Source organism: Lynx rufus, unplaced genomic scaffold (genome assembly GCF_022079265.1).
Source record: "Lynx rufus isolate CCGP_SWC_20201006 ecotype Redwood Valley unplaced genomic scaffold, mLynRuf1.p SCAF_3, whole genome shotgun sequence".
NCBI classification, from domain to species: domain Eukaryota; kingdom Metazoa; phylum Chordata; class Mammalia; order Carnivora; family Felidae; genus Lynx; species Lynx rufus.
In genome coordinates, this window is record NW_025814845.1 from 174186978 (window position 1) to 174204137 (window position 17160).

The window sequence follows — 17160 nt, forward strand, 5'->3', positions numbered from 1 at the left end:
CTCTGCTCCTCCCCCCACTCACGCACCTGCATACTCTCTTTCTCTCAAAAATAAACATTTTGAAAAACAAACAAACAAAAAACACTCTAAAAATGGTTTAAGTGGTAAATCATATATTTTACCACAATAGCAAAAATCACAAAAAAAATTATATTGCAAGGAGATCTATAGAAATTATTTGGGTATATGAAATAAACAATAAAGTATTCTTGAAATCTTGGGGCAGATGAGACTCTTTCAACAGATTTAAGCAAATTACTGACAGGATAATGACAGAGTATGACACAGATATTGGAGGCGGTAGGCTCCGGCTACCTAGCTTCATTTCCCAGCTCCAACTGAGTGACCTGGGGCCAGTAACTGATTTTCTCTCCCTCAGGATCCTCATTTGGTTAATTAGAACAGTAATCATAGCACTTACTTCATAGGGTTGTAATGAAGGGAACAAATGAGGTAGTAATTTAAGTACTTAGAGTACTGCCTGAAATAAATACTCTTACCACAACCAAAAAAATGTTTAAATTTTTGTATCCAAGTAACACACTTTGTAAAATATTTGAAATATGTATATCAGACAGTCTATAAATCGGTAATAAGGAAATGAAAAACCCAATAAAATAACGAACACTCAAGGGGCACCTGGGTGGCTCGGTCAGTTAAACTTCTGGCTTTGGCTCTGGTCATGAACTCACAGTCCTTGCAGTTGAGCCTCTCAACGGTTCTGTGCTAACAGCTCACAGCCTGGAGCCTGATTCTGATTCTGCGTCTCCCTCTCTCTGACCCTCCCCTGCTCGTGCTCTGTCCTTCTCTCTCCAAAATAAACATTAAAAAAAATAATAACAATGAACACCCAATTCACATACACAATCTAAATGTCAAAAAATATGAAAAATTGCTCAACTTCACTAATTGTCAGAAAAAATCAGATTATTTTCTACCTATCATTTAGTCAAAGCATAAAATGAGTAGTATCTGGATGTATCTGCCAGGTTTGTGTTTAGATGTAACAAAACCTCCAAGTGAAGCTTAAACAAATATGAAGCTTGTTTTTTGTTTTTTGTTTTCTCACTCATAATACGTTTGGAAATAGACAGTCCAGAGCTGCTATTCTGGTTTCTCATTGTCATTAGGAACCCAAGTTCTTTTTATCTTTCTTCTTAGCTACCCCTAACATGTGGTCTTTCATCTCTTGCTTTTTTTCTACTGGCTTCAAAATGGCTGTTCCATCTCCTAAAATGAGTTCCAGGCAAGAGCACTTTGAGTTTACTCCCTTACAAGCTTTCCTGTGCAGCCCCTCTCAGCTACTTCTACTTATATCTCTTGCCAAAATTACACCACATACCCACTCCTAGGTATTTTTTTAAGCAGGGCATTTTTTTTACTCCAAACAGAATTGTACAGTGGATATTAGCTAGACTACAGCAATCTCTGCTATACCAGTGTTAGCTAGTATGAAAACTATGGTATCCAAATCATAATGACAAGAACTGTGATATTTTTATTAATAGTTTATTAATAGCAATGTGTAGTTTTTAAATTTAAATAAGGCATTTCCAATTTGACTTTATGTTTGTAATTTCATCATAATTGATGGAGATTCTGACACAGAATTCCCTGTGTCAATTTCAACAATATCATCTTCACATTCTGATCATCAGGGTTTTTTTTAACTAGAAGTAAAGATACTTATTTAATCTTTTGAGAGAATTATGGTGGTTTATAAGAATATTTTTTAGAACAATACAGTGTATAATTTTAAATGTAGCATAAAACTTCCTACAATATTACAAAATATAAATATAAAGGATTCATATTAAAACCATTTAAATCAAGAAAATTATCAATATTTATATATTTTAAAAGAACCTAGAGGTGCCTGGGTGGTTAAGCGTCCGACTTCAGCTCAGGCCATGATCTCGTGGTCCGTGAGTTCGAGCTCCGCGGCGGGGTCTGTGCTGACATCTCAGAGCCTGGAGCCTGTTTCCGATTCTGTGTCTCCCTCTCTCTCTGACCCTCCCCCACTCATGTTCTGTGTCTCTCTGTCTCAGAAATAATTAAACATTAAAAAAACTAAAAAAATTTTTAAAAATAAAAGAACCTAGTCAGTTGTGTAAGAACAAATATTACATGTAATATTATTTTTTCAAGTTTGTTTATTTTGAGAGAGAGAGCAGGCAGGGAAAGGGCAGAGAGAGAGAGAGGAAGAGACTGAGAATCCCAGGCAGCCTCCATGTTTGGCACAAAGTCAGACACAAGGCTCTGAACCCATGAACCATGAGATCATGACCTGAGCCAAATGCAAGAGTCAGACGCCCAACTGACTGAGCCACCCAGGTGCCCTATATCTAACATGTAATTTTTTTTAACGTTTATTTATTTTTGAGACAGAGAGACAGAGTGTGAGAGGAGAAGGGGCAAAGAGAGAGGGAGACACAGAATCTGAAACAGGCTCCAGGCTCTGTGCTGAAGCCCAACTCAGGCCTTAACTCCAGAACTATGAGATCATGACCTAGGCCAAAGTCAGATGTTTAACCGACTGAGCCACCCAGGCACCCAAACATGTAATTTTAAGGCAAAGGATCTGCTGAAGTCAATGATTTTAAAATTCTTTGATCAAAAGGAAAAAGGTAGGAACGCCTGGGTGGCTTAGTTGGTTAACTGAATAACTCCAGCTCAGGTCATCTTCTTGGGGTTCATGAGCTGGAGCCCCACATCGGGCTCTGGGCTGACAGCTCAGAACCTGGAGCCTGCTTCAGATTCTGTGTCTTCCTCTCTCTCTGTTTCTCTCCCCCCTCCCCCAGCCCTCTCTCTCAAAAATGAATAAACATTAAAAAAACTTTTAGGGGCACCTGGGTGGCTCAGTCAGTTGAGCATCTGACTTGAGCTCAGGTCACAATCTTACAGTTTGTGGATTTCAGCCCTGCATCAGGCTCTGGGCTAAAGGCTCAGAGCCTGGAGCCTGCTTTGGACTCTGTGTCTCCCTCTCTCTCTGTCCCTTGCCCACTCACACTTTGTCTCTCTCTGTCTCAAAAATAAACATTAAAAAATTTTAATAAAAATGAAAATATTAATTAATTAATTTAGGGGCACCTGCGTGGCTCAGTCAGTTAAGCCTCGGACTCCTGATTTCAGCTCGGGTCATGATCTCACAGTTGCTGAGTTTGAACCCTGCATTGGGCTCTGCCCTGTGAGTGCAGAGCCTGCTTGGGATTCTTTCTCTCTCCTCCTCTCTCTGCCCCTCCCCTGCTCTCTCTTTCAAAATAAATAAACTTAAAAATTTTTTTTTAATTTTTCTAAAGGAAAGAGGCTGGCAAATAAAAACAAGAACATTTCTGGTAAACAAATTTAGAACTGGCTTGCAAACTTAAGATTAAATGCAGTTTTACATGGCGAGTAATTAGCAAGGATTAAGAGGTTGATGGTTATTTTCTGCAGGATGAAACACACAACATATACATACATACATACATACATACATACATACATATGTGACAGAGAAAAGTGCAAAGAAAGAAAGATGTTTAAGGATTATGGCTTTTATTTTTAATTAAGATGCCTTTACAACCAAAATACCAAAAACTGATATTGCACTCACCAAGTCTCCTGACTGGTCTGCCAATGTCCAGCCTTCCCTACTCCTGTCAGACTGCTGAGGTCATAGAACAGAAAGTACAGGAATGGCAGCAAGACAGACTTGGGTATTCATTCCTACTCCACCAGTTATTATCTGTGTGACTTGGACGTGTTTTTAAACCCCTACGTGTCTGTTTCTTTATGTGTAAAATGGAGGATAATAGGATTATTGGAGGATTAAATGAGAAGATACAAGTGAAATGCATGGTCTCTAGGAAGGACTCAAAAAAGCATTCGTTTTTCCTTGACAGCATAACTTGACTGAACTTTTCGGAAGCACTCTTTTCACAAACTCTCTTCCCTACCCCCAACTCTAAGAACATTCTCTCACATTAACTCCAAACACTTTTGCTTGCACTTCAAGTACTTGCCTCCCCAAACACTATCCATGGTTCCCATTTCTCCTCTGGGTATGTTTTTCTATGCTCAATCCATTTTCTCTAGGAACTTTGAAAATAACCACTCACATTTGCAATCTGAGCGTTCCAGGTTTGGCTGAAACTCAGCCTCCTTTAAGCCTTTATACATAATAGACTAACGTCCTCAGATACTGCAACATCTACTGCAATCATACACGTGTCCCTTCTCTTCAGTATTGTTTCATCACCTTTTCATGTTTTGTTCTTTAATGGGTCTAGTACTATTTACAAGTCACTTGAGATCAAGATTTCCTCCAGCCTGATTTCCCATCATATGACCTATTTCTGTTGAAAGAAGTAGCTTTCCAGACCACATTTCACACATGTGTTCTCTACCAAAAATAATAATAACAATTATATATGTATGTATATATATGTATGTACATATATATGTATATATATGTATGTATGTATATACATATGTGTGCATAATTATGTATGTGTGTATATATATATATGTATATAGTGTATACATATATATATGTATATAGTGTATATATATATATATATATATATATATATATATCTGTAATTTTTTTCCTCTTCTCCAGGCAACTTCAAGGTTTTGCTTGGGGAGAAGGTTCAAACTTCAGTTCATATACCACCTTCCCTTATTAAAAAAATTTTTTTTAAGTTTGTTTATTTATTCTGAAGGAGAGAGAGAGCATGAGTAGGGGAGGGACAGGTAGGGAGAGAGAGAATCCTGAGCAGACCCCATGCTGTCAGCGCAGAGCCCAACATAGGGCTCGAATTCACCAATCTGTGAGATCATGACCTGAGCCGAGATCACGAGTCAGACGTTTAACCGACTGAACCACCCAGGTGCCCCCAAATGCCACCTTCCAAAAGCTTTCTGTAACTGTTGCCCAGGAGGGAAAAGACAACTAACATGTTAACCCCTTACTGTACTATTGGATAGGCACTTGTAAATGTTTCTTCACAACCTGAAAAGGTAGACCTTACTGAGCCCTTTTAACAAATGAGGAATCTGAGGCTGGGGGAAACTGGATGCAAGAACACACCTATGAAGTTGGCAAAGCCAAGATAGGAAACTTGCCTTCTTCTTTTACTTGGGTTGAGTTGGCAGTAGTATGTGCCTTCTATATAGTCAGTATGGCTGTTTAGCACCTGCTGTACGAGGGATCTAGCAGTTAACAGTTGTTCAATAAATATATGTTGAATGTACAAATCACTAGAACTCAGGAAACACTGCAGTAAATGCAGTAAAGAATGCTGGAGCTGGAAGGGACACAGATTGTTGTCATACAGAAAATTCATGAAAGGGAGGCTTCAAGATATTAGGGTCCACAGCTACTTAGTTGCAGAGATAAGACTAGAAAGAATTCATTTATACACCCAATAAATATTGAATGCTTGCTATGGGAGAGTGCTAGACTCTGGGGAGACAATGCAGCTGAGGAAAGGCACAGGTTTCCCAATTCCTCTTCAGAGCGCTGAAACAGCCCTGCCGGAGACTCAGGTGGGTCTAAATTCCCAGAGAAAAAGATGTGAAGGGAGAACCGGAAGAGATTGGTCCGGACCCCAAGTGAGTAAGGAGAAGGGTAAAAGAGGAGCCACCCTTGACCCCCACGGGCCGTTTGTCCTCCAAGCCACAAGGGGGCGCTGCAACCCTCCGCGTCCCTAGTCCCGCCGGCGCCGCCAGCTCGCCTGTTCCCGGCGGAAATGCCCAGGCGATGACGGAAACCCAGAGGGAGGGGAGAGAAAGAGCGAGAGAGGGGGCGAAAGAGCCGGGAGAAGCGGGCGGGCGGGCGTGAGGCGGCGGGTGGTTAGCCTCTGTAGGGTGTTGCGCCGAAGACCCGCGCCTCACTCCCCCCTAAACTTCCCTCGCCCTTCACCGACTCCCGGGGCGCGCAGCCGGGCGGGCGAGGGTCTCGAGGCCCTGCTCCCGGAGCCGCCCGCTGGCCTTGGGCGGGGCGAGGGGCCCGCAGCCACCCTCCCCGGCTCCCTCCTCTCCCGCTGGGAGCTGGCGGCGGCGTCGGCAGCGAGAGAGGGGAGCGGCGCCCGGGGTAGGGGTGGGTAGGGGCGGGGAGGGGGGAGGGAGGCGGCAGGGAAGGGGGATCGGGCCGCCATGGACGACAAGGCGTTCACCAAGGAGCTCGACCAGTGGGTCGAGCAGCTGAACGAGTGTAAACAGCTTAACGAGAACCAAGTGCGGACGCTGTGCGAAAAGGTAAGAGAAAAAAGAAGAAATGTGGGAGCGTTTGGCTGGGAGGGGGCGGCCCCTCCCCTCCCGGGCCTGTCCGCCCTGTGCCCCGCGTAGCCGGTCCGGGTCCCCGTCGGGCTGCGTCTCCCGGCTGGGACGTCCACCCGGGCGGCGGGACGGGCCATTCCATGACCTAGCTTCAGGGGGCCTCCCCGGGCTCCACCTCTCCTCTGGGCCCACCCTAGGGCCCCATCCGGAAGCTCACTTCGCTGGCCTAAGGAGTCCGGTGGAGATGGGCGGGGAAACGTGGCATCAGGAATCCACGCCCTAGATTTTATTGGGGTCACCGCCGCTCTTCTGGGGATTACTGACCCTAACGTTTCACGTGGGGACTGGCGATCTCGGCGCTTTAGAATGCAGGCAAATTAATGCAATCTCATTTGAAAATGCACGGAAAGTTAACCTGGATGTTATTACTATTAATGAACTTTTTAGTAGACGTAGGAATTTTCTCAGGTGAATCAGGGCCTTCAAAAAAATCACTAACCTGGGATGTGTCACGCGTTTGTTTGTGGAGGGATGGCTGTAATGGCGGGCTGATGTTTTAAATAGAGGTTGACTGTGGTTGAAACAGATGGTGACTGGTCTTCGAACTGAGTGGCCTTGGAAGCAAAATGTTTATTGTCAAAAACAAGACAGCATGTCTTAAGTTTGGCAACGGTGATTACTTGAAATGATAAATGAGAACGTGTTTTGGTGCACAATAACCCTTTTCAAAAAGTTATTTCCGTTTCTATTCTATCTAAAGTATTTGGGTTTGTTTTTTGTTTTGTTTTCCCCCTATCCCAAAGAATAATAAAATATGCAGGTGGTTAACTGCTGACAGTTGTTCTTGATTGAGTGATCTTGGGCAACTTTCAGAATTCTGTATCCATTGTTTTCTTAACCACTGGGATCATTTCGCACTCTCCATTTTAAAGTCTGGGATTTTTCTTATTCAGTTTTTATAGTCGAGACTAAATTTTCACACGTTTTTATGTAGAAAAAGTCCTATAGGAAAGAGTAACAAAGTTATTTATTCTTAACTGCTGTGGGGTTTGTATTTTTAAGGCATAATCTGTAAGAGTTGTTTGATCATTTTGTTTGGAAATCAGGACGCCTCAGAAATGCATTGAAGAAGAAAATAATAGGGCACTCTTAAAATTATGCAACTTACGGATGGAGGAGTAATAGCTAATAATCTAGAACAGTGTTTTTAACAAGTAAGGTTGCCAAGGACTGTTATGTATTAAATAATTATAACTCTTAACACGGGACAATTTCTGTAAATAGAACTGCCAACCCAGTGGTGTTTTTTTTTTCTTTCTGAAACAAACATTACTTATAGCTTCAAGTCGACATTGTTTTCTTATTTGATAATCTATAATTTCATGAGTCTTAAAATTTCCATTTTAAATTGCTCTCTCAAGGCCTAGTGTCAACCTTCAATTTTGAAATACCTAGTTTTGAAATTAGTTGAGTCGGTTAACCCTGCTGTGAGTATTAGATTCAGACTTGAAGTTGTGAACAGAGTTGGTGTTGAATCAGTTTTTCCCTTTGACTAAAATAATTTTAAGATACGTTTATAGAGAAGAGTATCGTACCACTTCCCAAGCACACTTAAGTCACTTTATTTTATTTTATTCATTTAAGTAATTTCTACATGCAACGTGGGGCTCCAACTCACCACCCCGAGATCAAGAGCCACAGGCTCCCCCTGAGCCAGCCAGGCACCCCTCAATCACCCCCTCAATCACGCTTCAGTCTTAATCATCTGAAGAAGTTTTCTGTATTTGTTAAGAGAGATTATTTGTACTTCAGCACTTAAATAAATTGGACTACAGATCTCTAGGACCTTATAGGTATATTTAAGCTTATAAATTCCTCACTCTTTTTAATTTTTTTTTATTTTGAGAGATAGCGAGCACATGGGCAAGAGGGGGAGGGCTGGGAGAGAGGGAGACAGAGAAACCCAAGCAGGCTCCATGCTGTCGTCACGAGCCCAGTGTGGGGCTCAATCCCATGAACCATGAGATCGTGATCTGACCCGAAATTAAAAGTCAGATGCTTAACTGACTGAGCCACCTAGCTACCCCACTACTTAAAAAAAAAAAAAAAAAAAAAGCTCATATCCACTAAACATGAATTTTTAAGTGAAAATAACCCAGCCTTTTATCTGTGGCCTCTACCCCTTAGGTGGAATTGCCAATGGACTGGAGAAGTGTAATATAGTATTTCTTTCTCACCACCCTTTTGAGCAATGCTTAGTTTTACAACCCTCTCATGGCCACTGTGGTATTTCTTGGTGGCATATGTATTCTGTCTTCTAACCTTAGTCTTTGGTTTCCACTTTATATCTCTACCCCTAACATTCTTTTTCCTGACAGGTGTGCTATTTACTTACAATGAACTCTGGTAGTCAGCATATCTGAGTTTAAACCCAGTCTCATTGCACCTCTAATTCCTTTTTTGTAAGACAAGAGTAACATTAAAATACTACCCGGATAGGGGCGCCTTGGGTGGCTCAGTTGGTTGAGCGTCCGACTTCAGCTCAGGTCATGATCTCACGGTTTGTGGGTTTTAGCCCCGCGTTGGGCTCTGTGCTGACAGCTCAGAGCCTGGAGCCTGCTTCAGATTCATTCTCTCTCTCTCTCTCTCTTTGACCCTCCCCTGCTTGCGTGTGTTCGTTCTCTCTCTCTCTCTCTCTCTCTCTCTCTCTCAAAAATAAATAATAAACATTAAAAATTTTTTTTTAAGATACCACAGATAAAGTACTGACAAGCAAGAAGCCCTCAGTGAGGGGCGCCTGGGTGGCGCAGTCGGTTAAGCGTCCGACTTCAGCCAGGTCACGATCTCGCGGTCCGTGAGTTCGAGCCCCGCGTCAGGCTCTGGGCTGATGGCTCGGAGCCTGGAGCCTGTTTCAGATTCTGTGTCTCCCTCTCTCTCTGCCCCTCCCCCGTTCATGCTCTGTCTCTCTCTGTCCCAAAAATAAATAAACGTTGAAAAAAAAAATTAAAAAAAAAAAAAAGAAGCCCTCAGTGAGTGAATCTTAGAAAAAGCCAAGTAAAAATAGCCATTTTATCTTGTTTTATTTTTTATTTATTTTTTTAATGTTTGTTTATTTTTGAGAGAGCACACAGAGAGGGAGACAGAGAATCCGAAGCAGGCTCCCAACCAGGGCTTGAACTCACTAACTGTGAGATAGATGGTGACCTAAGTCGAAGTCAGAAGCTTAACTGACTGAGCCACCCAGGTGCCCCCGTTTTACCGCGTTTTAAATCTGTCATCTCATTTTCTTTTGGGAAAAGATGCAAATTAAATAGCTGTGTGGATGTGACTGTGTTGATGTGAGGTTTTATGTGTAGTGGTTGTATAACCCTGAAAAATATAGTTTCTGTATTTCATGTAGTCTCTGTTATCTGAAGCACAAAGTACTAGAATTAGTAACAATTTTGTGAAGTGATTTTAAACTCCTTGCCTGGTCTACTTAGTACTTCCTCTACCTGTCCAGGTCAAGAATGGCAGGCATAAAGAAGGAATATAAAAGAAAAATAAAATGTTAAACCTAGTTATACAGACCATCTTTTGGTTCAATTCTTTGTGACTACATGGTTTTTTGTTTTTTGTTTTTTAATAGGAATCTTTTGGAGTCTAATGAAAATACTCTATAGGACATTGCTTTATATAGTGGTGATTTTTTTCCCCTCAGAATTAAATTCCTGTTCTAATTCAGGTTGCCTGAACACTGAAGGAGTCAGCTGAAATTGAAACCAAAGTGGGACTGGTAAAAGCCCTATTTTGAGAGAATGGCAAAAGTAAGATCCATCCATCCAAAAGTAAGGCCATCCAGTGCCAAATGGGGAAGAACTACAAAAAATGTGGTCTGGCCTTCCAGGTTCATTTTTGTATAGAAAGAAAATTATTTGCATAAAATAGTAAGGTACATCTTCTGAGAGGACTAGCTCTTAAATTAACAGTCCATCTTTTGAAGCTAATTGCAAATTTGACTAATGTGCATAGAGAATCAGTTTCTGTGATTCATTTCTGCAACAGCAGTGTGTACAGTAATTTTAAAAGATAGTATGCCTGGAGAGCCAGTCTGGCGCTGTTCAGGACATTGTGTGACTAGAACTATATTTAATTCTTGGTAGCATCTCAGGAAGAGAAACTTTTTAGGCTCTTTTACCCAGTAAGCTTTATTTTATACTGAAGAACCCGGGCAATGATACTGTAAGTAGGTAAGGAGATTTAGCTGTGTACTAGCAGATCTTTATTCTGATGATTACAAAGTGCCTACTTAGAAAAATTTTGAGGCTTGGGGCACCTGGGTGGCTCAGTAGGTTAAATTTCGGACTCTTGGTTTTGGCTCAGGTCATGATCTCACCATTTGTGAAATCGAGCCCCACAGAGAACAGGCTCTGTACTGACAGCAGGGAGCCTCCTTGAAATTCTCTCTCTCCCTCTCTGCCCCTCCCTCTCTCAAAATAAATAAGCTTTTTTTTTTTGAGGTTTGTGTAGGAGTGTAAATATGTAAATCTTATGTTAAACTAATGGATATGTTTCTGGGTTGTGGCCTCAGCCTTGAAATAAACAGAAATATCATTAGGATATTACTTACCTCATTAATGTGAAATAGTGTGCTTAAATTCCTGAATGCTTAAAACCATCTTAATGAAGATTAGAGTCTCATAAAAATGAATGATTTTTGTGAGCAAGAAAAATTTCTTGGATTACTTTTTTCTTTGATAGGTTGTAGCTAAAAAATAGTGGTCTTAGTAATCAGAAAGCCTAACTGGTGCTTCATTTTAACTTCTCTTAAGCTCTGGTGGTCCATTTGATAGAGTCTAAAATACAGTGATGTAGAAAGTAGCTCCTTCCCTTCTAACTGTAACACAGAATGACCTCATTACAGTGGACTATGAGGTTAAAACCCAATTTTGCTGACCGAACCAGTCATTTTCCATGCTTATCTAAGCCAGCCTCTCATAGCAGGCAGGTAAAGAAACTAAACCAAACTAGACTAGCACGAAATGCTAATGATTAGAAAGCAGACTTTTTAAAATCAGTTCATTTCTCAACTCTATATGATGTGTAAAATCATCTCTGTAGGTAGATAAAATGAAGATGTCTACATTACATATTTTTTTCGCATGGAATAGTTTTCTTTGTAGTAGGTGCCTTTTATTGTAATGTGAAGAGCCTGTATGAATTTTTTCTTCACAGTCTTTTCTTCAGGATAAATACTATGAGGGACTTGCTGAATGAAGTCCTTCTTTGGTAAAAGGAAACCAAATACCAGAAGTTGAAGATAAAATTAATGCCAAAACAATTGCTGTGTTTTAAAGTGTATCTGTTTTCTGAACTTAGTTGTTCTAAGAATGGCATTAAAATCATAGATGTAATCTATTGCGTGTAAGAATTTGAGTCTACTTTAAATAGGAATTTTGTTTTGAAATGATTCCCTTATACTGATTCTTCTTGATGTAAACATAGTTAAATGTGATGCTAATCTTGCTTCTTTAAAATAACTTATATAAAGAAATATTTTCTTCCAGACTATTCCTTTACTAATGATTAAATCTTGTCTATGCTTCTTGTATCTTTTCAAGTCTAAATTTCTTTAATGATCATATTAATCTAGGGAATGAGGTCAGTTTATTACAGATTTGGTTTCTTTTCTAGGGAATGGTGGGGAGCTCAAGCCTAGACTTGGTTTGCTGTCTCTTATAGTCTGGGACAGTTGATTATGCCTTGCAAACTGCCCTTTTTTGAGCAAGAGTTAAATGATAATCTTGAGGTACAGTCTAAGATAAGTGACTTGCACTACAATGGCATTGTGATATAGCACAATGAAAGCATGCAAAGTTCCATTGAAGATCTGTTAAATAATATTTTATACAAAGGCGGTCATTTTATTTTGGGAATAGGATGGGAAGGTGAGATCGTACCCTCACCTCTTCCATCTTATATGAAATATTTTTTGAAGTGACTTTTTAGCATGTAATTTTTTTAATGTGCCAAAGTAATATGTAGCCTATTCTTTAATTTTTCTCTTTTCATTTCTAGAGAGGAAAATACTTACAAAGTGTCTTCTACTTTTGAAAGATTTCCCACACGACCCAGATAAGGAGCAGAGTTGGCTCTGCAGTCTTGCCTTTGCTTTAGTAGCAATAGAGACACTTCTTCGAGAAATGAGAAAGAAAAGAAAAGAATGGTCGAATAAATGCTGGCATTGTATTTTTTATACCATAGATTCAGCAAATTTTAGTTGCACTCCTGTGTGCCAGACGCTGTTCAAAGTGCTGGAGATTCAGCTGTGAACAGAAGAGGAGACTGATGATAAACAGATTTAATAGAATGCCAGACGGTGATTCTTGGTAGGAAGAAAAGCAGAGGATAGAAGAGAGTGATGGACTTGAGCTTAGGAGGCTCTTTGAACAGACTAGTCAGAGAAAGCCTAGCAAATTATTCATTAGATGATTTACTTTTGTGATCTGAAAGTGTGTTGCAGGAGTTAGAGGGCACATTCCCAAGACTACCCTCGTTTTTGACACCAGTTACATGTCCTGTGGGTTCCACAGCCGCTCTCTCGGGTTCAGTAATTCACAGGAAGGCCTCGCAGAATGTACTCGTGATTGCAGGGAAAGAATACAGATTAAAATCAGCCAAGGGAAGAGACACACAGGGCAGAGTTCAGGAGGGCCTGATGTCTTGTCTCCAGAGGCAGAACTGGCACCGGGTCACCCAAAGCCCTCATTGTGAATCACCTTGTTAGACCGTCCAGTGGTCACAGCCCCCAGGCAAAGACACTCTCATGAAGCAGGACATTCTGGGGCTTAACAGTCACTTCTCAGTAGTCAAGAGCAGATGCCAGGCCTCTCTTTGGGGAAGGTTCTTAACATATACAGATTTTTACTTCGTAACAAATTTTAGGTGACAAGAACTTGTAATAAATAATTAGGGGGAAAATAATGCCAAAATACATGAAGAAAACATGGGTAGATTTATCAGAATCTTAGAGTGTGTAGGATATGAGGTATTTTCCTACAAATTGAGTTGGTATGTTCTTTGTTGTAATTTCATAACATTTTCTTTTCTTGATTCTGTAAACTCTGAAAATGCAGAATGTTGACCATTTAATGTTTAAAATATTCTTTCCCTATTCTTGTAATTTTTACTGGACATTTTAGCATTTTTGTGTAGTCAGATGGTTCAGCTTTTCTTTAAACTTTGTACATAAGAAACACTCGGAAAAGAAAAAAATTCAGATTCCTTAATTCCATCCCAGAAACTGATTATGTTTTGGCATGTCCAAAAATCTGCATTTAAGAAGAATATGTATTTTTTTAAATTTATTTATTTTGGGAGAAGGGGGTGAGGCTCAGAGGATCCAAAGCAGGCTCCAGACAGCAGACAGCCCCATGTGGGGCTCAAACCCACAAACCATGAGATCATGACCTGAGCCAAAGTGGGATGTTTAACTGACTGAACCACCCAGGTGTCCCTGCATTTTTTAAAAATGTTTACTTTTGAGAGATCGAGTGAGTGGGGGAAGGGCAGAGAGAGGGGGAGAGAGAATCCAAAGCAGCCTCCACACTGTCAGCACAGAGCCTGACGTGGGGCTCAAACTCACAGACTGAGATCATGACATGAGCTCAAATCAAGAGTCAGATGCTTAACCAGTTGAGCCACCCAAGCGCCTCTACCTTAAGTTTGGATCAGCTACCAACATTTTTTCCTTTGTGTTTTCCATGTTGCAAGATGTCTCTGAGAGCTTCTTTACTGAGATTTTTGCCAGCATCACTTCCTCTGGGATATATTCATTCTCCTCATCACAACCACTTTCTTCATATATGTCAATAAGTTTCCTTATTTATTTATGTCACTATTTATTTTCTAGCTGCGTATTTAGAGCCTCTCCAGCAGCAGCAGTATCCATATCTCATAGACAGCCATTTCTTTGATATATTTTTTATTTGAATTTCATTTTGAGTTTTACCACTTTTCATTTCTTTGCTGCAGTTTCATCATTGTTGACCAAATCCCTCTTTTTGAGTATCCATTTTTGTAAAATGTCACATGAGTTTATTGCTAGAAGATAAGGAGGCAACATAGCTGTACATTTTGCTCTCTGGGTGTAAACCTAATAACAAATGTGCTATGACCCATCCCTAAAAGTTTTGAAAGAAGTGATGTGATTGTTACTGATCGTGATGCTGCACCTCTTGCTTATATAGTAACTTGTATACCAGCAGCAAAAAATAATAAAGTTTATTTATTTTGAGAGAGAGGGAGAGAGCACATGAGCAGGGGAGGGTCAGAGAGAGAGAAAGTCCCAAGCAGGCTCCTCACTGTCAGCAAAGAGCCCAAAACAGAGCTTGAACCCACATACCATGACATCATGACCGAAATCAACTTGGACGCTTAACTGACTGAGCCACCCAGGCACCCTGCAAAAAAAAAAATTTTTTTTTTAAGTAGGCTTCACACCCAGTGCAGAGCCCAGCATGAGGCTTGAACTCACGACCCTGAAATCAAGAGTTGGCTGCTTAACCGACTAAGCCACCCAGGTGCCCTAGCAGCAGAATTTTTAATTACAGTAAATATACTGTGGTAACTTAAATTTGAACCTTGTTATTGGGGGCCTAATTTAACTAAACCATGCTGACTGAAATTCATGCATATAGGAACTAATACAAAGTGAGAATTGCCTGTATTAAAGAGAAATTATTGGGGTAGGATTCATATCCACTAAATAATTTTTTTCTAACCCCATTGGGCTACAGCAGTATTTCATACATTTTCGTCACCCCAAAAAAGAAACTCTGTGCCCATTAGCAGTTACTCCCCATTTCACCCTTCCCCCATCCCTTGGCAGCCACTAATTTACTTTCTCTATAGGTTGTCTCTATAAAATGTCTCTATTCTAGATATTTTATATAAATGAAATCATGCAATATGTAGTCTTTTGTGTCTGGCTTTTTTCAGTTAGCATAAAATTTTCAAGATTCTTCCATGTTGTAGCACATATCAGTACTTCATTCCTTTTATTGGCTGAATAAATTTGTATCATATGGATATAGCTCCCTGGTTGTTTTTATAATTAAGTTCTTGCCATCTGGATTTTTTTTTTGAAGTTTAAAATTTTATTTTTCAGATTTAAAAAGGACTTTTTAAAAATTTTAACACAGAAATGTAGGGAAAAGAACACAAATGCTCTTCACTGTTGCACCCACCTTCCCCAACCACTGCCTTCCTACCTCAGAGACAAACATAGTTTTCCAGACCTTGTTCTTGAGAGGCAAAAAACATCTGTTGGGGAGGGGAGTGTTTTTGGTATAATGTTATTATTAAAATGGGATCACAGATATAACATCGTAAAACTTTTTTTACTGAACAATATATCATGACCTATACGCATATACATAACTCATTCTTTTTATTTCAACAGAGTATATGACTTATTTTTATATGTGTTTCCAGGCTTGAAATTGCTTGGCAGACAGACAGATTGACTGTTGCTGAGCTGAAAGGAAAAGTTCATTTCCTTGTATTTAAAAAAAAGTCAGCTGTCATTTATCATTTATGGAAGAAGCTTGTAACTATATGGCTAAAGTCAAAAACACAAGAAATAGCAAGTGTTGGTGAGGATGTGGAGAAAAAGGAACCCTTGTGCACTCTTGGTGAGAAGGTAAATTGATGCAACCACTGTGGAAAACAGTATGAAGTTTCCTCAAAAAATTAAAAATAGAATGATCATATGATCCAGTAATTCCACTATTGAATATTTATCCCACGAAAACAGAAACACTAATTCAAAAAGATATATGCACCCCTATATTTATTGCAGCATCATTTATAATAGCCAAAACATGGAAGCAGCTGAAGTATCCCATCAATAGATGAATGGATAAAGAAGATGTATGGTATATATGCAATGCAATATTACCCAGCCATAAAAAAGAATGAAATCTTGCCATTTGCAACAATATGAATGGACCTAGAGGGTATAATGCTAAGTGAAATAAGAGAAAAACAAATACCATATGATTTCACTCGTATGTGGAATTTAAGAAACAACAACCAAAAGAGACAAAAACAGACTCTTAAATACAGATAACAGATGGGTGCCTGGGTGACTCAGTTAAGTGTCCGACCAGCTTAAGGTCACGATCTCACAGTTTGTGGGTTCGAGCCCCACATCAGGCTCTGTGCTGACAGCTCAGAGCCTGGAGCCCGGTTCGGATTCTGTGTCCTCCTTTCTGTCTGTTCTTCCCTCACTTGTGCTCTGTCTCTCAAAAATAAACCATAAAAAAAGATTTTTTTTTTTTAAAAAAGTGATAATTACCAGAGGGATGGATGGGGTAAGGGTATGGGTGAAATAAAGGGGACTAAGAGTACCTTGAACATTGAGAGATGTGTAGAATTGTTGAATCATTCTATTGTACCCCTGAAACTAATATAGTACTGTATGTACTAATATAGTACTATATGTTTGAATAAAAAATAGGTCAGATGTCATTTATGGAAGAATCTTGGAACTATAGGAGGACAGGCACCCTGCTTATATTAACTTAGGTCTGTAGGATTTTTAACTTCATTTAATCTCATCTCTTTCATAGATCAGTCTGTTCTGTAGCCTTAAGATGAATTTACCTATGTTTTAGAGCAAATTATTTATGTGTAAATAGAGGGGAAAGAAAATTTGCATACTGACTCTGCCAAAACCAAATACAGTAGCTTTTCATTAATATGGGTCTGGTGATGGGCACCAGCACAAAAACAGAAATAGAATTTCACCTGTTGGGCAGGGGAGATTTTAGTACATTTACATACTATGCGTTCCTAAAACATGGGTAGGAGGGAAAATATTTTTTTCCTCCTATTTTATATAAACATCATTCC

General features: G+C 39.9%; 1 protein-coding gene across 1 annotated transcript in view; it reads left to right on the forward strand.

Moving 5' to 3' along the window:
• The first annotated feature begins 6107 nt into the window (after positions 1 to 6107).
• PPP2CB (protein phosphatase 2 catalytic subunit beta) overlaps positions 6108 to 17160 on the forward strand; it is a 34933-nt gene continuing 23880 nt past the window's right edge. Inside the window, exon 1 of the mRNA XM_047091059.1 lies at positions 6108 to 6243. Within this exon, the coding sequence (XP_046947015.1) occupies positions 6142 to 6243 (102 nt within the window). The 5' untranslated portion in view covers positions 6108 to 6141. The remainder of the gene's footprint in view (positions 6244 to 17160) is intronic.